The sequence below is a fragment of the Coenobita brevimanus genome, chromosome 3, assembly GCF_032717465.1.
Source record: "Coenobita brevimanus isolate Jiangsu-jjx chromosome 3, ASM3271746v2, whole genome shotgun sequence".
Taxonomy (NCBI): Eukaryota; Metazoa; Arthropoda; class Malacostraca; order Decapoda; family Coenobitidae; genus Coenobita; species Coenobita brevimanus.
In genome coordinates, this window is record NC_136956.1 from 22,216,987 (window position 1) to 22,240,125 (window position 23,139).

Sequence of the window (23,139 nt, forward strand, 5' to 3'; positions counted from 1 at the left end):
CTTACAGGAAACCATTTGGCTTGTCACTCAATGTAAAGCCACCTGTAAAGGAAAGAAAAGCAATAAGAAGTGACAGGAAAGATGGGAGAAATAGGAAGAGAGGAGGGCAGGCACAGAAAAAGAATGATAATGGCTTAGGAAGAAGTAGGCAGCACTACATCACGTGAGTGGATGATGGTCGCCACCACCAACCACTAAAGGTATAATTAATCCCACTAGAGAATGGTTAATATTATCAGTATTATCACTCAGGTGTTGAAAGAATATACAGCCGTAGAATATAGAGTCGTTGGGTGGTATTCGTGTATGGGTAGGAAGCTTACTAACACCTCTTCCTTACCGGTTTATTTCTGATCCTGTGTTATTCATGCAGTCTGTGTCCACATTAAATAGATGTAAGAAGCAAAAAAGAGGATATTAAAGGGTAGGTTGGAAAATAAATCGTTAAGGAAGAGGTGCTAAGGAGCCTCCTTGCTTGAGAAAACGGGTCTCAATAAGTTCTTAATCCATTTCCGGTTACGTGTTTTAGTGATACATTCAACTTCCGGCCGATTTTACTCAGCTTGTGGGAGACCTGCTGCTGTGAAGGGGTATATGAAGGCTGTATGTTTTATTATTATTATTATTTTTTTATGCAGGGAAGAGAGAACCAAAGGCCAGAAGCCAGCAAGACTTACCTCCAAGAAAAAACAAAAACAAAATAACAGAGAGCCAAATTCAAGATTCCTTCATTTCGAGATGCCTGGACACACTGCGTTTAAAAAAAACTGGAGGTCATAGGCATAAGGGAGAGCGAGTGAAAGACAGTTCCAGAGTTGACCTATTACATATATGAAGGACTGGGAGTAACGGTTAATTCTTGCATTAGAGAGTTGGACAGAAAAGGGCTGAGAGTTTGCTGCCAGACGGTTTTTTACGTGTCCGCCGTAGTGGTGGAGGGATGCAAGCAGACAGTTCAGAGGAACAGTGACCATTGAAGTTGCCATAGAAAAGAGACAAAGATGCAACAGTGCGGGGAAGAGACAGAGGTTGAAGGGAGTCAGTAAGAGGAAGAGAGGTAATGAGACGAAAAGCCTTTGGTTTTACCTTGCTGAGAAGAGCTGTATGTGGGGATCCTCCCCACACATGAGAACTGTACTCTACACAGGGGCGAATAAAACCCCTGTATAAAGTCAACAACTTCCCAGTTGGGAAAGTTCTTCAGAATTCAACTAAACTTGTTTGGAAATAAATGTTTTGGAGACAGCAGTAATAAAGTGACTTACATGTCATCTGACTGAAGGGACTGAGTAAGTGAGGTAATTTGAAGAAGTGCTGTGCAGGGAAATAGAGCCGCAGTTTTGTCTTATTCTGTCAATGAACAACTTTAAGTAAGTTGCAGAATGACCGAAAAACTTCATTACGTTGAAGTGGAAGGAGTTTAGTCACGAAGAAGTGCTATAATTCACGTAGAGCCTAATACAATTTTATTCTGCCGGTAAGTTACGTGTAAGGGCTGCAAGACGACGAAAATCTTCACGTTACGTCTTAGAAGATGATGGGACCTCAACACTAGAAAATTTTGCTAGTCACGAAGAAGCGCAATGTAAAATATCTAGAACCGCATTTGGGTCTAATTTGGCCAGTGAGCTACGGGAATCATTTTGCAAAAGGACGAAAATCTTGGCCAAGTTAAGGTGGAGAAACTTTATCTTAGAGAGCAAGGAGGCGGCAGAGCGAGGTGGCAAGGCATGGCTCACTGGCAGAGAGAAAGAGAGAGAGTGAGAGAGAGAGAGGGGGGAGGAGGGAGCAAGAGGGCGAGTGGAGGGAGAGGGTGAGGGAAGGGGGAGTGGCAGGAAGGGAGGGGGTAAGCGAGAGGGGGAGGCGAAGTGGGGGAAGGGGGGACGGGTCTCCCAGGACGCCACATAAACGATATTAAGTTTCTGGCGGAGCACACCCAAGGGGGGAAGATGGCGGCCTGGTGAGAGGTGGTGGGATGGCAGCGGAGGGCGGGCTTATGTGATGATGGAATGGCACGGTGGCTGGGTGTTGGCAGGAATGTTGGCAGGAGAGAATTTGATGGTGTATTGGAAGAAAGTGGGAGAGGGAGAGAATTTGGTGATGTGTTGGTAAAGAGAATTTGGTGGTGTGTTGGCAGAGAGAATTTGGTAGTGTGTTGGCAGAGAGAATTTGGTAGTGTGTTGGCAGAGAGAATTTGGTAGTGTGTTGGTAAAGAGAATTTGGTGGTGTGTTGGCAGAGAGAATTTGGTGGTGTGTTGGCAGAGAGAATTTGGTGGTGTGTTGGTAGAGAGAATTTGGTGGTGTGTTGGCAGAGAGAATTTGGTGGTGTGTTGGTAGAGAGAATTTGGTGGTGTGTTGGTAGAGAGAATTTGGTGATGTGTTGGAAGAGATGTTGGCAGAATGGGAGGGCGGCTGGGTGTTGGCAAGAGAGGCTTTAGCGATGGGAGAGAGGGAGATGGTTATATTTTAGAGATATGAACGGAGAGAGAGAGAGAGAGAGAGAGAGAGAGAGAGAGAGAGAGAGAGAGAGAGAGAGAGAGAGAGAGAGAGAGAGAGAGAGAGAGAGAGAGAGAGAGAGAGAGAGAGAGAGAGAGTGTCGTATGCAAGGAAGAGAACACTAGGGAAACAGAATAAGATGATGGGGGGAGATTGGGAGGTTGCGTGCTAATGTATTGGTACAAAGGGAAGATTGTATGGGGTTGGCAATCGTGAATTTGATGAAGTGTTAATAAAATGGAAGTTGGCTGGGGACTGACAATAGAAAGTTTGATGATATGTTGGCAACAGGGATCTTGTGTTGGCAGTAGAGAATTTGATCGTGTTGGCAGACAGTGATGATTCTTGACAAAAGGGGATATGGTGAAGTGTTGGCAATGGAGATTTTACTGATGTGTTAACTTTAAAGTATTTGGTAATGTACTGGCAATGGAGTTAAATGCCATCCTGATAATACAATTTTTTTTTCTTAACTAGAGACACATATTGTACATAGGAAACAATCTAGATGCACCATATTTTTACCTGTGGGAATCGACTACTAGCTAAAGTCTCATCAACAGGTGACGTTCTTATTAACTCTACTCTTCGTGCCTTCAGACGATATAAATCAGTATAGGAGACACTTTTAAAACTGAACGGCTTAAATATATTTTTTGAAGCCCTTTCACTGGAGGATATCTCACCAAAGCCAGTTAGTATCATATGTGGTGACCTGATATAGTTAGAATGCGTCATGGGATTGAATTAAAGTCTTTTTTATTTTTTTCCCCCTGGCCAGCGTCGTCACACCGCACCCACCTGAGCTTGTGGGTAGTTGAGCCGCCGGAGCAGCCCGTGGTGGAGGTGGATGGGCGGCGTGTGCATGGCGAGGTGCTGGGGCCACTGCAGGAAAACACAGCACTGGTACTGACCTGCCGCGTGACCGGGGGAACGCCACCCCCAGCACTCGTATGGACACATGACGATAAGGTGAGTCATAAGTAATATTATAAGATGTCCGAAGATGGATGGCTAAATTTAATGGTGTTATAACGAAAAACTGAGGTACTGGGAGAGGCTGAAACAAAAACATGTCCAATAACTTAGATATTTAAATTGTTGGATGTAAACCGACTACTGCGGGTTGTGTTGAAAGGAACGATTGGGATTTAGTAAAAATTAATTGTCTGCCTTGTTGACGTTTGTGTAGTCCATAGGAATCAGTCTGTGATATTCTTCTTCTTTTTCATCTTCTTCATCATCACCTTCTTCTTATTATTATTTTTCTCTTTCTTCTCTTTCTTTTTCTTTTCCTCCTTCTCCTCCTCCTCATGCTCATCCTTCTTTTTCTTCCTACCCCACCTCCTTTCTCTCCTCGCCACTCACTTCCTCTCCTTCTATCCCTGCTAGACAGGAAAGTCCATGTTCACCCCTTCAGTCCGTTGTCATCTTTTAAAACCCTATTCCTGCTTTCTCTGGACAACCTTTTTCAGCTTTGAAGGGCCTTTCGAACTTACGGGGTTTGATATAGCCTTCTTTAGCTCTCAAGAACTAGGGAGTCAGTCTAAGTGAGAGGAAATATTCTAAAGTATGGGATTTGATACAGCCTTCCTTAACTCTTCACAACTTGCGAGTCGGTCTCATCAGAATGATATTGTCTGAAGGTATCATGAAAACAATAAAAACTGTGTCCTCAGGCTGAAGGGATTGACAGGTGTGGGCAAAAGGAACAGAGAAAGTGACTTCAACTAAGCATACAAGAACTGGGTCATTTCTGGCTGTCGAGTTACAGTGCAGCGGATGGGAAAGTGGTAGCATCCTCTCCTCATTTATCCCCATGCAGTCCCATTACCCCACCTCCCCCACTGTAAGTCCCCAAGTCAGAGATGGCCTAGTCTTGTGCACCAGGGCTATGGCATTGTCTGATACTTTTATGCGCACCTGTACTTAATCTGCATCAATATACAGGAGCAAACTGAGGTGTAATGTGGAAAAGTGTTAAGAACAAGTGATAAAACAAATCCGAGGCCGCTTGAACCGCGAATCATATAGTGAATGGCAGTGCAATGAATCTTTCTCTGGGTTTTGGTGTGGGAAGTGAAGGATTATCTATGTGATGATTTTTTTTTTAATTCTGTGGCTCTTTCTTTTTCAGACTATTTCTCACATTTTATAAAAGGTCTTTGGTGGTGAGGGGATACGTGGATACTACTTCTAATACTTCCAGGTCAAAAAGTCTCAGAACTGACTAAAGTTGTCTAGATTTAGCAGGAATGAAATAAAAAAAATGTATATATTATCTGAGCTGTTAAAACGCCAGGTTCATCAGACACATAAACCCGGTGGACTGCAGGTTGAAGTTGTCCCTCTCCTGCAGCCCACCATCTTCCTTTCACGGGATAGGGACGTCTGTATAACGGAATGTGGAGCCGCCCAGCCATACTGGTGTCACTACGTTAAGGGCTCCCTCTGCAGCACAAATTATTGGAGCGAAGTGGTTAAAAAAAAAGCTGCCTGATAATAATCCGTCTAAATGAGGTAATAAGGGAAATATGAGCAGACAGAGCAGCTGGGAGTGGACGTGAGTTGACGCAGGAATGAAATTATGTGGACAGTGGGATTGTTAATGGGTATGAACAAGGCTGGCAAAGGAGGAGGAAAAGCGTGTGGTGCGCTGAGAATTAAATTGATGGGAGGGCTGAGATTGGTGTTGCTGTTGTTGTTTTGCTATCTCTGTCTGTTCGAGCAAACCTATCTACTGCAGACAAGCAACCGTCTCTGCTTGGCCGTTCCGTGCAGTGAATCGATGGTCCCATGCGGCTGACAGTGCCTCCCACAGCGAAGCGCGGGGATAAGTGTGAAAGTTTGCTTCTTAGGAGGACGCCACACTTATATCTCTCTCTACGTAGCTAACAGGGACACCACAGTAGACTCCATTTCACCCCGTAACTAGGTTATATGTTTGCCACCCAGAGTTGCAAATGGTTTTCTGGGTCACAGGAAACCATTTTGTTTGTCAGTCAATGTAGAGCCACCTGAGGGGAAAGATGCTTAATAAATAGTGACAGGAAAGATGGGAGAAAGAGGGAGGGAGGAGAACAGACACAGAAAAGAATGACAGACATTATGGAAAAAAGTAGGTAGCTCAACATCAAGTGACTGGATGATGAGGGATGAGGTATAGAAAGAATAAGTGATAAATATTAATGGCTAAAGATACAGTAGATGAAAGCTGCTATTGACGATGTCGTTATGGCACTATTACAGGTACAGTCTGCAGAAGAAAGTCCAAAAACAACAACTAGCTTTAGTCTGGTATCTAAAAACAGCTTCGACTTCCTTTCAGCCATCAGTAGGATTATAATTGGCATATTATTACCTGAGGAAATTGGGCAATTCCCGCAGTTTTGATAATAGGTCATGGTTGTGTTGTATTCAGTGAGTCTTGGTTATGAGGTGCGAATGAGTCTCCTTGGTTACTAGTCAAATCAGCCTCCAATCTGACTGCATTTGGCCATGTACTGAGAGTAATGAGTTGAGGAGTTTGGGGTCTTCGCCAGCACAAACGCGGTACAACGTGTGAGCAGTGAGTCATGCTGTACAGATGGTGTGCTGCGTGAGCTGGGTGGGGGAACAGTATGGCATCAACACACACAACAGCGACAGCCAAACCTCCAGTACCTGAGCCTCACACATCAATATTCGAATACGTGAGAGCCATAACATATAGAGATTTTTTTTTTTTCTATTATATTTCTGCGTGACAGAAATAAATGGAGAGAAATTGTGAATGAATAAGTGATGACGCAGCCCTGAGGGGATATTCTCCCGCTTTTGGTCTGATCAGCTAGTCAGGTCAGGTGCGGGTAAGGGGATGGGTCTGTTATGATGTGGCAGGGGTAAACCAGTTCTGCTGTCGGGCCCTGCTGTGGATGTCACTGATTGCATTGCGCAGTTGACCCTTGTGCGTTGTGATGCAGTGAGGATCTGTCCGTTCTCCCCTTTGGGGCTAAGATGCGAATAAATGTGTTTGAATGGATGAGTAAATGGAGAGTGAGTCGTCCTGTCTCGGCTACCTCCCTTTCCTTGGGGGAAGCAGCCTAGGTATATAGATAGATAGATAGATTATATCCGGCGGCATATGACCCTGGCCATTGCTCCGCCGTTCTTTTTCTAATTTCGTGTAATCAATCAATTATAATTACATGCTCTGTGAAGATCTAAATTCCTCTTATCAGGGCACATATTCATTTCTTGGTATGCACTGAGAAACGTTTTACAGTTCCTATTCTAACCTCATTATCGTGATTCGACCTATTTTGGTAAAGAGACGAACCGTAGAATCAACACCTACATAGTGGTTCAAGATCTTTACTAACAATAGAGGAAAATAAAATGTATTACGACATTTGAGTTGATATAACTTCTCTCCTTGTACGAGCAGTGGCGGGATAACAAAAGTCGGATTCGTGGAGAAATGTCTTGATTATTTTGCTGTCGTTACCAGAGTTTGTTTTTGTAGTACGAACAAGAGACGTGGAATGTTTTTTGCATCTTGCTTTGGCCACCCTTGACAATGGTAGGCTCAGCTTGGCCGGTACCCCCCAGACAAACGAGCTGCAGTCACCTTGAAAGATGGATTGAACTACTTTCAGTTAGATATTTCTTTTCTCCCGTGTGTGGAATCGTTTGCGTATATTGTTTTCGATGTATTATTGTCATAGCAGCCTGTAGGCGAAAATCTAGTATCCTAAACCTTACAGTGTCAAAAGGCTGACCACATAAGCTTCTAAGGAGCGACACTGCACTAACAAGGCAGGCAAGAGTGAGGTATAAGCACAAGGGGACAGATTGGTTCATATTTATCACGCCCAACCTGGAACCCTTGCCTGGCTTCCACCATAGTGCGTTATAAGCGACACTTAACGAGGGAGAGCTCACCTCCCACACACCAGCTGCCGGAGGGGTCGATTTCGGGTCACTTGGAATGGGGGTCGAACGTTCAATCGACCTGGCCACAAAGTTCCTGCGTTAATTTCTGTCTCGCTTCACGTGTGTGTGTGTGTGTGTGTGTGTGTGTGTGTGTGTGTGTGTGTGTGTGTGTGTGTGTGTGTGTGTGTGTGTGTTTGTGTGTGTGTGTGTGTGTGTCGTATACTTAGTGGCTTTGATTTTGTAACACCCCTTCTTAAATCATATCTTACGCACATGACACATCAATATACTCGTGTGTTATTCATGCAAACTCTGTCAATATTAAACAGATACAAAAATAACTTAAATGAGAATCTTGCAGTGTGTTATGTCAGTTTCAATTACGACCCTTCAGTATTCAAGGTGAAGGAGTGGCCAATTTTATTCAGGTAACAACAAACTTACCTGTCTATATATCTATCTATTTGTTTATCTATCTATCTATCTATCGACACAAACGAATCGCCTCCATGTCACCCTGTCCTCTGTTATCTGGCTACCCTCTCTCAAGCTCATTTACCCTTCTCTCATACACCTTTCTACCTTTGATAAATAATAGTATTTGTCCTGTGCATGTAACATGCTTAGGTTCAATCTGGCAGTGGTTCGGTGACAGTGAAGCAACTCAGTAAACCACCTCTTTCTCGAAGCCTCTATAACACTTGCTTGTCCTGATGATGATGATAATGATAATGATACTGATGATAATGATGATGATTTGACTTAGTGCGCTGTACAGGTGATTGACAATGTGGCCAAGTCTCGAAGTGGTTCGGTGACGGTGAACCAACACAGGAAACCACTTCTTTCTCGTAGCCTCTACAATACATGCTTTTCCTGATGATGATAATAATGATGATAATGATGACGATAATGATGATGACTCTTGGCTTCGTGTGTTGTGCAGGTAACTGACGATGTGGTCGAGTCTTGCAGTGGTTCGGTGACAGTGAAGCAACTCAGGAAACCATTTCTTTCTCGAGGTCTCTACCACATATGCTTTTCCTGATGATAATGATGATGATAGTGATAATGATGACTCTTGGCTTCGTGTGTTGTGCAGGTAATTGACGATGTGGTGGAGTCTCGCAGTGGTTCGGTGACGGTGAACCAGCTCAGCCTCCCACGTCTGTCTCGAAGCCTCCACAACGCCCGCCTCTCATGTATGGCCACCAACAACAATGTCACTTCCCCTGCCACCACATCCGTCACCATCACCATGAACCGTAAGTCTTTGACGTGTATTTTAGGTGGCATGGGAAACGTGGCGCCTATTTTTCAGCGATTTATTTGTTATTCTACACCATTTTATCCTCTTGTGCAGTACTGGAACTTTGCTGATATGGGAAATACATAATGTGAAAAAGTCGATCATTGTGGAGTGTGGATAAATCGCTAAGAAAACGGTGCTACGGACTCCTATGCCACTCAGAATACAACCATTTCCTATATCTCGTCGGTAAAGTAGGTAGCCTTGCAGATCTTCCCTACCGGTATATATTTGCATGCAGCACGTCAGTCTTGTCTTCTACGATATTTATGCAGTCTGTATTGGCAATGAATAGACATGAACAGCACAGAGGAAGACATCAAGACATAAAAGGCAAAATACAGTAAATGACTATGGAGAACATGTCAGAAAGCCTAGTATATCCTGTCTGTCCCATGTTATCCCCAACAACATTCCTCACCAGCCACCACGTTCCTAACCCTCACCAATAACAGTGAGTATTGAGTGAACGACTAAATGAAACGATGTAGGAATGAACGCAGCAAGATAGGGGGTAATTTTGTCTTGTTACTGAGGTCGCTGGCAAATCTGGACGTAAACTCGGTGGGCTGCAGACGGAAATTGCCCTTCTGCAGTCACCCTTCACCAGGAGTCCTTTCTGGGGATAGTGAGAGAGCTGAGTGATGTTTGTATAACTAGGAAGTGAAGTCGATTGGTTGTGTCAGTGCTACTACGTGAAGGTGTCCCTCTGGTATGCCTGTAAATTGTATGTGTGTGTGTGTGTGTGTGTGTGTGTGTGTGTGTGTGTGTGTGTGTGTGTGTGTGTGTGTGTGTGTGTGTGTGTGTGTGTGTGTGTGTGTGTGTGTGTGTGTGTGTGTTTTAATGAAGCTACTCTAAGGGTGTGATTTACGAGGGGGCAAACCCTATTATTTATCCCACCCACCAGCCTGGTAGTCCGCAATTCACCACGCAGGTACATCATGGGTACATTGTGTGTGTGTGTGTGTGTGTGTGTGTGTGTGTGTGTGTGTGTGTGTGCTACTCTAAGGGTGTGATGTGTGTGTGTGTGTGTGTGTGTGTGTGTGTGTGTGTGTGTGTGTGTGTGTGTGTGTGTGTGTGTGTGTGTGTGTGTGTGTGTGTGTGTGTGTGTGTGTGTGTGTGTGTGTGTGTGTGTGTGTGTGTCTGAATGTGTGAAAGGAAAAAATGAGAAAGACTCTCGGGGATAAGTGTGTTTATGTTTGGGATAGTTAATAAAGCAAGCAATCGTAAGCTAAAGGCAGGTGACAGGTGGTACCACAGAGAGGCACAGCTGGCAACATATGAACCTCGGCCAGCAGCAATGTGTAGCAGAGGTGTAGCATATGGTACCCCTGACAACCCTGACATAATCACGTGTTTGTTGGTGGCACTGACATGAGGGAACGGAGGTGTCGAATATTAGCTGAAATAACCAGGTAAATGTGAAGCAGGAACGTCGGAAGTTGTGGCTAGACCTCCACTTCTTACAGACAGTCCTAGATTTATGTATGGACAACTGTACATTTATTACGTTTGGGAGGCAAGATGAAATTGGATCAACCTTGGGCTTCAAGTTTCGCGTATAAAGCCAGCGCTGTGTTTGTTTACACTGAGTTGGATGGACATCATTATAGAAGACATTCCATGAAATCTATACCGAAACATTACCAAATAAAGATTTCTAGATTTAAAGAAACTGCTTGGAACTTTAATCTCTAAACACTGAACTAAGGGTAACTGTCTTTATTCATGGCAGTCTAATCTTAAATATCCAGCGTTCTCTCAGTGCTATTTTCTTTTCTTTGTCCCCTGTCAGTGGTGCCTGTGGTGACCCGCCTAGAGCAGCCGCCAAGGTTCCTGAGGGTGGGTCATCAGTACCAGATATTGTGCATCTCGGCAGGCTCGCGTCCCCACCCCAACATTACGTGGACGCTGGCAAACCACGCTATTCTCAACCCCATTCTGGCGCAGGTAAGAGGAGACTGTAGTGACTGCTGCTGAAGCGTTTTTTATAGGAGCACCTCTCGTAAATTATTCCAGCTAACATCTCTCGTAAATCATTCCAACTAACACTTCTCGTAAACCATTCCACCTGACACCTCTCGTAAACCATTCCAACTAACACCTCTCGTAAACTATTCCAGCTAACACCTCTCGTAAATCATTCCAGCCAACATCTATCATAAACCATTCCAGCTACCACTTCTCGTAAATCATTCCACCTAACTCTTCTCGTACATCATTCCAGTCAACTCCAGGACGATTTCTTTCAACAGAGCATCTCTTAAAAGCCTGAGAGAGTTAACGTAATAATTCCACCATGCTAGTTTCCTAGCATTCACTTTCGTTTACCCTCTCATGCTCGGTACAACTTTTGCATGTATCTGCGTACCTCTGCGTCCATCCCACAGCAACCTCGCAAGGAAGCTAGCAAATCAAGTTATTCTCTGCCCCATCTTGGCTTATGTAAGCGTGAAATGTGTATTGTTTTTACTTTAACTTGACTTTAAACTATCATCTCTCCGTCTCCAGTGCCGAGTTATAACAACAGATTAACAGTAGAATGGGGTTAATAACTAAGACGTACTATGGAGAGCATGGAGAGCCACAGCAGTCTTTTTCTGTCATTCAGCTACATAAAATAAGACGCAAAAGGAAAATCTGGGTCAAGTTAGGGTGAAATAATGCAGTAATAGTGAGGAGCTTAACCCCATCCATCAGGAGACGTGTTAGTTTCATCATCTTAACCCCAGTCGATATCGTTCAAAATCAGAAGGCTGTCTCTTGGAAAAATGGGTTAACAGAGGCTACATCGCACCCCTCCAATTCGAAATGATGTTGGAGAGGAAGACCTTCACGCGGTGGCACTGAAATAACCGGGTAGTGGCTATACAAACGTTCCATGAGAGGAGGAGGAGGATGGACTGCAGAATAAAGGCTTCAACCTGCAGTCCACAGGGTTCGCATTCAGATGAGCCTGGGTCCACGGCAGAGGCAACAACTAATTCAAAAACATAGGGTCCCAAATCCAACATTACTTCAACGCTCGCTGATCATACCATCCTCAAGCCCTACCATGCCCAGGGGATTACAAAACTGCGGTAATCATCAGTTGCATGAAATATTAGGTCCATTGCTTTTCCTTTATTACACCTAAATGAAGATTGATGACTAATACACTTAATTCCCCTTACTTACGACCTTCACACTTTCAAAGAATATGTGTCCAGCCGTCTTGAAATAAACAGAACTTGAATCTGGTTTACTCTTTAGCGATACCAAGTTATATCTTTGAGGAAATCGACCAGGTCCCGGTATCTAACGAAATTTCTGACTTTTGTAAAATTACTGATCTAAGTCTCACCAGGTGTGTGGGAGGGGGGGGGGAACACCGTCCATCTGCCCCCCTCCCCCCGTGAATTTAACCATTTAGAATTGACACTCGGGTTAACCTTGAAAAATCCCAAGCAACCATCAGGCATTTTCAGCTGGGGAGGGAGGGGAAGGAGGCTAATCTTCCTTCCCCTTCCCCAGGCTAGGAATGCACATGCCTTAACTTAGTGATTTATTTTACAGGTTGGGATTTTGCGTAACACTCATCACACAGGTTAATATATTCAAAAAACCTCGTAGTATCCATCACACTCGAATTACTTGTATACATCGCTGTTTTAAGCAAGTGTTGACATCAGAATCAGGAAAGTATGAACTAGCACGTGGTAATGCGGGGATAAACACGTGGTAATGAGGGGATAAACACGTGGTGATGAGGATAAACACGTGGTGATGAGGATAAACACGTGGTAATGAGGATAAACACGTGGTAATGAGGATAAACACGTGGTAATGAGGATAAACACGTGGTAATGCTGGGATAAACACGTGGTAATGCTGGGATAAACACGTGGTAATGCGGGGATAAACACGTGGTAATGCGGGGATAAACACGTGGTAATGAGGGGATAAACACGTGGTAATGAGGGGATAAACACGTGGTAATGAGGGGATAAACACGTGGTAATGAGGGGATAAACACGTGGTAATGCGGGGATAAACACGTGGCAATGCGGGGATAAACACGTGGCAATGAGGGGATAAACACGTGGCAATGAGGGGATAAACACGTGGTAATGAGGGGATAAACACGTGGTAATGAGGGGATAAACACTTGGTAATGCGGGAATAAACACGTTGTAATAAACACGTGGTAATGAGGGGATAAACACGTGGTAATGCGGGGATAAACACGTGGCAATGGGGATAAACACGTGGTAATGAGGGGATAAACACGTGGTATTATGGAGAGGATACTGGCGTTGTGTGTAAGAGGTCAGAATATATCTATCGAGGAATTTGTATCTATCACCTCGGATCAACATTTGCAACTTCATAACTCTTCTTGAATCATTTATGCAACATCAGAATCTTTTAAAATCAGTGCGGTGAAAATCAGGATCTTTTAAAATCAGTGCAGTGCAATGGTAAAGGGCAGACTTGTCAATGAATTTTTTGGGGTGTAGTTCCTAGGAAAATATAAGGTGAGATTCTTAGACGATGTTGTTTGTTCTTAGAGATGTTTGTAATGTGTCTGTAATATGGACGATTTACGTATAACCTTTGTTCCATATTTCTGTATTTACGACAGGTAAGATCCAAGTTCCTAAACTATCAAAGCACTGTAGCATCGTGAGAATCAGTGTAGAGATATAAGTAACTATATTTTATCCATCTCAGTTCGTAAAATAATCTAATATTCAAGCTGCAAATTATTTCATCTATTTCTTACAAAGTGTCTCTCTATTTCTATGGTATTCTCTTTTCATCCCAGCTCATGGTTTCATTCCAAAATCCACGTCCCTGTTCTAAGCGACACGTACTATTGCGGACTCCAATATCGATCACCTCCTTACGATAAATAAAAAGAGACTGAACAGTAATTTTTGAAACTTACTGATGCGCCCTTCGGAACCCAGCGACTTTTCAGGATACTTCGTAAGCGTTTCATAATAGTTCGTGTTAAAAGAGGAGTGATATTCCTGACCGCAGTTGTACATATGTTCGTTCCAGTCCACACTTTCTGACAAGCATTATAATCGCCATCAACCTAACCATTTTATTTTCTCCCGTTCGATGTCACCTTCTTCCTTCAACTCAAAATCTCCACAGCACGATTATATTAACCTTATGTGAGATGGCTTGCCGTGAGGGAGTTAAATAAAGCACTCTCTATCACCTGTAGTACGAAAGGACTTAAAATTACAAGAAATCGTCTGAAGGAAGGAAGAATGAAAAGAACGCCATAGAGGTCAAGGGGTTAATGGTCACAGTACTAACCAACACAGTGCCTTGCCTAATTTGATAGTTTCCTGTTCGCATTTTTTTCTTCTGTTAAAAGCAATCCTATGTTACAACCAGGCTAATGACCAAAGCCTCTTGTTTTAAACTCACGACAAATTGCTATAATAGTGCAACAGCTGTGTGTGGTGCAGTAGAATTCACATATTATTCTTGCAAAACACGGCAGTAAATAGTGGCCATGTCCGTGGCATGCAGAGTGCGGAGTGATGAGGGTCATTACTAGTGGCCAGTCATGTGAACACCGCTCATTACCACACCTCATGTACGGGGGGAGGGGGGAGGGGACAAATATTCACCTGCTCTTCCACTATGTCTACTTTACACTTTAAGTCCGTCACTTTGTTCCCTGACGCCCCGCGTATGGGTGGGAAATATACCAAGCCTCTCTCAGCTTACGAATAATGGCCTGAGGAGTAAAGTGACAAGTAGAAGAGATGAAATATAAGGCACGCTTTTTTCTAGTACTGCATCATCACCCTCACCTGCAACACCAGGTCGTTTTGGCACATTGTCGTTTAGCACCTCTCGTTTCAGCACCAGATCGCTTATTATAGTACCCCCCATTTCAGCACCCCAGTTTGAGCGTTTCTCCTTTATTTACCCATTCGTGTCAGCACCGCGGGAAAGTTATGTCACGAGAGGATAAGTTAGCTGAAACGCAGTGTTGAAATGGAAGGTGTTTTAAAAAGGTGTTAAAATAGGTGTTAAACTGAAAGGTGTCTGAAAGGAGGTGTCTGACTGGGAGGTGATGAAAAAAATAAGTGCTGAGACGAGAGAGATCCGAACGATTACGTGCTGAGAGGACTACAGTAATTGTTCAAATGTAGTTACTGATACATAAAACACTAAAATAATAATTGCTGAACATATAGGGATGGCTCTGACGTATCCTTCAACCTTAACAAGTAAAATCCTCCGTAACTACCAAAGAGGAAATATGTCTTCAATATATCTAGCCTTAATCCTCACTTTCCTCTATAACGAAACATCTGCTAAACTACCTAAACATAGCACCAACAAGCTAAAACAGCGAACAAAAACTCAGATTTCTCCATATTCTTCTCTCTTCTTTCTTTCTCTTTCTTAGACCCCTCAAGCTCCTAAATGGAAACTAATCACCCTGGATTTGTCACAGAAGAGTTTTTCTCGATGGTGCTGCTTTGGGTGTCTGCCCTTTCCTCTCTTCCTTCCATCCTCTTCTGTCTTTCTTTCCTTCATTCTTTCCTCTTGATTTTGCCTACTGGTGACTTTACACTCCCTGTTGTCTTTCTTTACTTCATTCTTTCCTCTTCCTTCTGCCTATGGGTGGCCCTACACTGAGTGACAAGCCAAATGGTTTCCTGTACACCAGGAAACCATTTACAACGCAGGTTGGTAACCATATAACCAAATTATGGCGCTTGGTGGTTTAGTGGGTAATTAAGGCGCTCCAATCGGGTTGAGCAGGTGTAGGTTTATATCAAAGGGGTGGTTGGGGTTTAGTGCTCATATAATGCCACTCAGGGATGAGTGAGGCTAGTCACTCTCATCTTAAATGTCAGGACCAAGATGCCTAGCCCCGGGCTCTTACGCTCCTCATGGGGCGGCATTGGATTGGAGGACGAATGGATGGTTATATTCACCACCGTGTCTAATGCACGGTAGATATCGCCCGAAATGGTCAAAGATACGAGATCGGGAATTAGTTAAATTTTACTTTTCATCCTAAAGGCAAATTTAGCAGAAGGGCGGAAGATAAGCGAAGGGTGAAGCGGTTTAATTTTGAGAACAGTCAGAATTACAGGTCTCAGGACAGTGCCAGACTTTTGGCCCTTTAACTCAAAATGTTTTTATTCAGTTCAGATTAAACCTGCTAGGACGGTTTAGGGACAGATGTATATTAAATTTCTCGATTTTAAGATTACCAGGCCATGCGGAGAGGATGGAAATGAGAGACTGATGAGGAGAGTGTATGTGAGTGAGGTGGAGGCCAAGGATGAGATGGAGGGATGGAGTGGAGAGGTGTATGAGAGAGGGGTGTGTGAGCTGGGAGCAGGGCAGTGAAATGGCGGGGGACAGGGCGACATGGAGGCGATTTGTTTGTGGCCACCCCTTACGGGATTAAGGCGTCTGGCAATAGAAGAACACCAGGGCAAGAGTCACATTAAATTATTCGATTTTAAAAATGATTTATTTCAGACCTGAGCACAGTCAAAGGTCAAGGTCACAAAGCAAAGGTCAAAAGTTTGGTTATAGACGATCATCAATGTAGCAAAAGCAAATATAAAGGATGTTATATTGAAGGGGTTAACATATGGTTAGATTCCACCTTGCCAACACAGCTATCCCGCGTCCTGCCAACATAGCACTGAATTATCCTTCACCCATATTCTTTTACAGTCACTTCTCTCTTCTGCCAACACACAGCCACTTTTCTCTGCTTAATACGTCACTGCATTCTCTCTCTTGTCAACACGGTCCCCCCCCCCTCTCTCTCTCTTTCTCTGCTCCTTCTCGCTATTATCTCCAGAGTTTTATTCAGCTCAAGAGCGAGTTTAAGAACAGGAACAGGTTAGCCAGAGCCTTCATTAACCCCTTCACTACTATGATGCTCTTTATGAATTGAATTACAAAAACCTGGTGAACTTTCTTATTCAAAGGCTTTTTAAAAATAAGGGATAGGTATTGAAAAATAAAATACTTGAAGATGTAGGGATGGTAGTAAAGCAAATACCACCTGAACAAGATGTAGTAAGGAGTCTTGTGTCCTAGTCCCATCCCTTTATTATTATTATTATTATTATTATTACTCCAGTGCATGTCATTAAGTGCACCTGGAAAGTGTCAAGATAATGGTATATCTGTTAACAAATATGTCTTCCTATCTATCTACTGCCAGATGCCTTAATCCCGTAAGGGGTGGCCACAAACAAATCGACTCTATGTCTCCCCGTCCCCCGCCATTTCAATGCCCTGTTCCCAGCTCACACACCCCCTCCCTCATATACCTCTCCACTCCATCCCTCCACCTCATCCTCGGCCTCCCCCTCCCAAAAATAAGCCATTAAAAAAAAAATGCAGCGTTGGAGTTATATGCCTTGTTACTCCCTCGACCTTGTTCCATTGGTGTGTGGCGCTCTACCATCCCGTCATCTTCATAAATTTTTGTATGTACACCTATCTATCTATCTATCTACCGGTATCTATCTATGTATCTATCTGTCTAACTATCTAATTTTTACTTGTTTAATATAGAGCTGGTCAGTAACACATTGAACTCCTAAGACTGTATTATTAATCCTGTGAGTGGAAATGTGTACTCAAGCTTCTAATTTTTGTCGGTCATTTCTGAAAAGCTTGGAGCCATTGTTAGGTGTGATCAGCCCACATTCCGCACTGAAGATTGAAGTCAGGAACTATTCAGGAAGGCAGGCATGTTCTTTCATCACCGTATGCCTAAGGGTAAAGTAAAAAGAGTATAACCAGTCACTTTCCTGCGACAGACGGAGCACGGGGTGAACATGAGCACCTCGCGAGTGAAAGTGATTGCCTCCAGACGCCATCATGGGCAGCGGCTGAGTTGCACCTCCCTCAACCCTCTCTTTCCAGACTACCCTCTCACCGACTCCATCCTCCTCAACGTTACCTGTGAGTATCATTCCCATTTACCTCATACCTCACCTCCCATTCCTCCCACCTCCCTCTCCCCTTCCTCTCACTACCTTTTAACATTCCTCTCCCACCCTTTGACTTCCCCTTGCGTCTCACTTCCCTTTCTCTTCCCTTTCCCCTCCCTCTCGCCTCCCTCTCCTCCTACACTTCCATCTCACCTGATCCATCTACTTTAGCAATACCTGGATAGCTTCTTGCCATAAGAGACAACAGCACATTTTCCTAAGTGATATCCTGAATTGTGCATATCAGAGAAAATTGCATGTTAATTAAAGCATTTCTAAAACAACACAACTAGAAACCTTAACGTTAAATAGCACGCTTCTTATAGTGTGTGTGTGTGTGTGTGTGTGTGTGTGTGTGTGTGTGTGTGTGTGTAAACTTGCTAGTCATTCTGATGGTGAAAATACAGGGTGGGTAGGTTGCTGGGCGAATGGGTGGGAGGGTGGGTAGGCATGGGGTGTGCAGTGGGTGGCTGAGTAGAGCAGACATGGTGTGGGGATCGTGGAGCAGGTGGGTAGGCAGGTAGAGTGAAGTGGGTGGAATACCTGGGCTGGTTGAGGTGGGTGGGGTAGGTGGGTGTGCTGGAAGGGGGACTTGGTTGGGATGGGCAGGCTGGGTAGTGTGAGTGGACAGGATCAGTAGGGTAGATGGGTGAGCAGCGAGGTGTAGTGGGTGGGTGCACAGGGAGATTTGGTGTGTGTGGGTGGGTCGGCAGGGTGGGTAGGTGGATGGATGTGTAGTTTCCCACAGGACAAGGCAGAAGACTGAGTTAAGTTGCTAGTGGAAGAAGTACTTGAAATGGTTGAGGAAAAATTGAAACACGTTCAGATCAACCATATTACGGTGCTGCCTCTACTCCTCACCTGTCTTACGGTGCTGCCTGTAATCTTCACCTGTCTTACGGTGCTGCCTGTAATCTTCACCTGTCTTACGGTGCTGCCTGTAATCTTCACCTGTCTTACGGTGCTGCCTGTAATCTTCACCTGTCTTACGGTGCTGCCTGTAATCTTCACCTGTCTTACGGTGCTGCCTCTACTCCACCTGTCTTACGGTGCTGCCTCTAATCTGTCAACCACGATCTTTTTTTCCCGACAGCTCGAGGCGGAACAATATTTCGTAAATTTTGTCCATTAAAAAAAAAATCACAAGTGTGTTTACAATAAAGAAAGTAAATATCCATCAAGATCTATAACACGACCACCAAGTTCACGAATCATTCCTCAGTATTACGAAATAACACAGTGCTTTACCAACATAAGGTCGTATTCCGTGCAGAGTAAGATGGTTCCTAGCACCTCTTGATAAGCGATTAATTTTGTGTACTGCACCTAACATCCTCTTCTGTGTTATTTATACAGCTTTAACCCCTAAGTTCTAGGTGACAGGTATAGCCAGGTGTACAGAGGTGGTCGCGTTGCTACAGGTGATGGCTATGGCCGATATCGCGTTCCCACAACAGTTAGAATTGTCCACCAGTTTTGTCACCACAGGCTCGTACCTGCTCATGGTAGCGTAGGACACAGCATGATTAGCCACCCACACATTCTGACAGAGGAGGGAAACATGAGCTCTGATTATTCTTCGTCTGACTCCACCACCCCCGCTGGTACATGTGGTGCGACCTACACTTCCACCAAGCCATCCACACACCCAAGAAAGAGACCCGGAGTGTAACCCATTGCCGTATCCTTCCTGCATCACACTCACTCGCTCGTACAGTAACAGACTTTTATTTTTGACCAGTTTTTCTTTTCTTGAACAGGTGGCCTTTTTTGCCACCTGTATATATACGTAATTTCTCCTGCATGGTGGGAACAGCTCAATCATCATGAACCGTATCTACAGTGCATCATATTCTGCTTCCCCCGAACCTTTCATTCTTCATAGTGTCAGTTTCTTTACATTCACTCTTTCTATAGCTGATTAATAACTACATGCTGTTAAAATGTCTACGTTTCTCATATCAGCAGTCTGGACCGTAATATTAACACGTAAGAACACATTTTACAGACCATCTTTATATTACCGTGATTCCTTACCCACGACGTCTCATCTACACAACCCCTCTCCCTGGCCATCACAGTCATGCACGTCTCATCTACACAACCCCTCTCCCTGGCCACCACAGTCATGCACGTCTCATCTACACAACCCCTCTCCCTGGCCACCACAGTCATGCTATCTTACCATCAGCCCCATTACTCTTGTGGCCACGCATCCTTATCTAACTAGTAGCCTTTCAGAAGATAACAAGCAGAGGATCCTTTACAAGTGGAAATGTTGGGTAGGAGATACAGGTAAGGGCTTGAGGTCTTTACTTCTCTTTCTCTGTCGCCCGAAACGTCAGAGGAAGTACAGAATTCAGACTCTACCCTGTCTCTACCCCACCCAGTAAGCATAACAAAGCACTGAGCTACATTACTCCTGTGAAACCGGGTGACGAACTTTTGCTTAATTTTTGATGCTAGTAGACGACTGTATTTATCACAGGTAAGGCGCGTCTTGGTAAAGGGATTTGTTAACGCTTTACCTAACCCTTGTCTATCTATCTGTCTATCTATTGTTTACGCTTTACCTAACCCCTGTCTATCTATGTATCTATTGCCAGACGCCTTAATCCCGGAGGGGGTGGCCACATACAAGTTGCCTCCATGTCGACCTGTCCCCCACCATTTCGCAGCCCGTCCCCCAGGTCACACTCCCTCTCTCATATACCTCTCCACACCATCCCACCATCTCATCCTCGTCCCCCCTCCCTCTCCCCGCTCCCCCCTCACTCACATACACTCTCCTCGTCAATCTCTCGCTCCCCATCCTCTTCACAAGGCCGAACCTAGCCCCTTAATAATAAAATCGCCAGGAAACTAAGAATATTTTGAGAAGGAAGTCCACTGGCTCAGAAGATTAAAAAAACAGATTCCCTAAGGAGGAACACAATATTATTATTATTATTTTTTTTTACGCTGATATACAGGATGAAAAGTGCAAATTTGTCCTATCTACTTCGTTGCTAACAGGTCTATGTAAAGTGGAATGCAGGCTAATAATTTCCTATCAGTATTTTTTGGCTGACTGTCAAGAATTAAGAGCGTGTTTTCACCTTCAGGATAACTGCTTTAGTAACACCGGAGTTTGTGTCTATTGATTGCACGAGACATTAAACCCTTCAATGCTAAGTTGCAGTCTACCTTCTGTTCCTGGGCAAATATTTTCGTCGGTTGAGGAAGCTCCCTAACACCTTTTCCTGTGCGATCTGTTTTGTCTAGTACACCTTACTGCCCCCTTCTGCGTTGCATTAATTCTTCTGGTCCTTCCAAGATCATCAAACTCTGCCTAAATAACGTACAAAAGAATATTAACCAGTCATATCCAAAAATAAATCGCTATGGAAGAGGCGTTAGGGAGAGGCACCAGGCGAGAATACGGGACCCGGTCATTGGTCCAACTACGGTGTGAATGGCAACAAGACAAAGGAAACATAAGTAAGTCGCACGCCCCCCAGATTTCCACCTGCCCATCACCACTGCAACTCTTTCATACTTTCATTTCCATACTCTCCATTTTAAAGAGTAACTGCCTTATATATTTTTTTTAAGTTAGAGGGAGAGTTATTTTCAAAAGCCTAGTTTGTTAGTCATTTGGGAACCCTGTGATAAGAGATGTTTGTTTGGTAGTAGTAGTAGTAGTAGTAATAGTGGTAGTAGTAGTAATAGTAGTCTTGTAGTGGTTGTAGTAGTAGTAGTAGTAGTCTTGTAGTGGTTGTAGTAGTAGTAGTAGTAGTCTTGTAGTGGTGGTGGTGGTAGTAGTAGTAGTAGTAGTAGTAGTAGTAGTAGTAGTAGTAGTAGTTGTAGTAGTAGTAGTAGTAGTCTTGTAGTAGTAGTAGTAGCTGTAGTAGTCTTGTAGTGGTAGTAGTAGTAGTAGTAGTAGTAGTAGTAGTAGTAGTAGTAGTAGTAGTAGTAGCAGTAGTCTTGTAGTGGTGGTGGTAGTGGTGGTGGTAGTGGTGGTGGTAGTGGTGGTAGTGGTGGTGGTAGTGGTGGTGGTAGTGGTGGTAGTGGTGGTGGTAGTGGTGGTGGTGGTGGTAGTGGTGGTGGTGGTGGTAGTGGTGGTAGTGGTGGTGGTAGTGGTGGTGGTGGTGGTAGTGGTGGTGGTGGTGGCAGTAGTAGTAGTAGTAGTAGTAGTAATAGTAAAAAAATATCAATAAATAAACAATAAAATAATAACAGTAATAGTAGATGGCTGGTCAGCACAGCCGTTGGCGTGCTTGGGGCCAACGGATTGTAATAAGAGGGTTAGTGTTAACCTTCACATTACAACTCCAAATGGTGAACTGTATTAGCAAGGTTGGTGCAGATCTTCACACTATAATTCACCAATGGATGGAGGTGATTAAAAAAAAATTAGTAGTAGTAGTAGTAGTAGTAGCAGTCTTGTTGTTGTAGTAGTAGTCGTAGTAGTAGTAGTAGTTTCTGTTGTTGTTGTTACTGTTGTTGCTACTGTTGTTGTTGTTGCCTAGGCTCAACTAGAAGTGAATCTGGTGGACTGTGAATCTTTCCCTTCTGCTGTCCACCTTCTCCTTACGGGGGATAGGAGAGGAGTTGAGGGACGTTTGTATAACAGGCACCTGGCGGGCTATACTGATGCCACCACGTGAAGGCGTCCCCCTATGGTACCATGATGAAGGTGAAGCGTATTTTATTTTTCTTCCCTGTTACCGAATGCGCTCCGTAATGCTGACTGCTGCCCCACCTCCTCCTCTCACCCGATGAATGGATGGTAATGAACTGGAGGGGAGCAGTTTAGTTTTGCTGTCCACTGGGTTTACGTTTCAGATGAGTTTACAGCAGCAACAGTAAGAATAACAACAACAGCAACAACAACAACAACAGCGTGACATGGGAGTATGACACACCTGATCACACCTAATACACAAATGGGCATCAGTAATAATTCAGACTTTTCACAAATCTTTCCTACTACCAGACGATTTTATTCAGAGGCGTGACGCTCTGAAATGGAGAGGTCAGACATAGCCTTCATTATCTCTCTAATAAATATCCTTTTCTAGTTTCAACAAATATCATCTAGTGGCATCTTCAGTAAATATCTATGTCAAGGAGGTGAAGGAGTTATTTCAGTGACTTCTCTTGTGTACTTGCTTATAGAGGTGGTCAAATAGAACTCGAGAAAGACACCTAGCACGGGGTTAACGAAGACTGTATCAAATCACCTTCAGTACAAAAACTCTAAGATGAAGGAAATCAGGAATAAGATAAATCCGTGGTGGTAGTGGAGGGCTTCAGAATACGCCTGACACACCACTGTATTCCGTATTCCACCCCTCCTACCCGCTCACACAGCCTAGTGAGATCTGACCCGGATCCTTGTAGCTTGTGTTTGACATTGACCACAGGCATGTAGTCTCCCCCTTC

At 44.0% G+C, this 23,139-nt stretch overlaps 1 protein-coding gene across 1 annotated transcript in view; it reads left to right on the top strand.

The window, feature by feature from the left end:
- Nucleotides 1-23,139, top strand: part of LOC145393495 (adhesion molecule nephrin-like) — a 78,809-nt gene that overhangs the window by 42,556 nt on the left and 13,114 nt on the right. The window contains exons 4-7 of the mRNA XM_080267624.1: nt 3,278-3,468; nt 8,513-8,675; nt 10,515-10,669; nt 17,539-17,683. Of these exons, the coding sequence (XP_080123750.1) occupies nt 3,278-3,468; nt 8,513-8,675; nt 10,515-10,669; nt 17,539-17,683 (654 nt within the window). The remainder of the gene's footprint in view (nt 1-3,277; nt 3,469-8,512; nt 8,676-10,514; nt 10,670-17,538; nt 17,684-23,139) is intronic.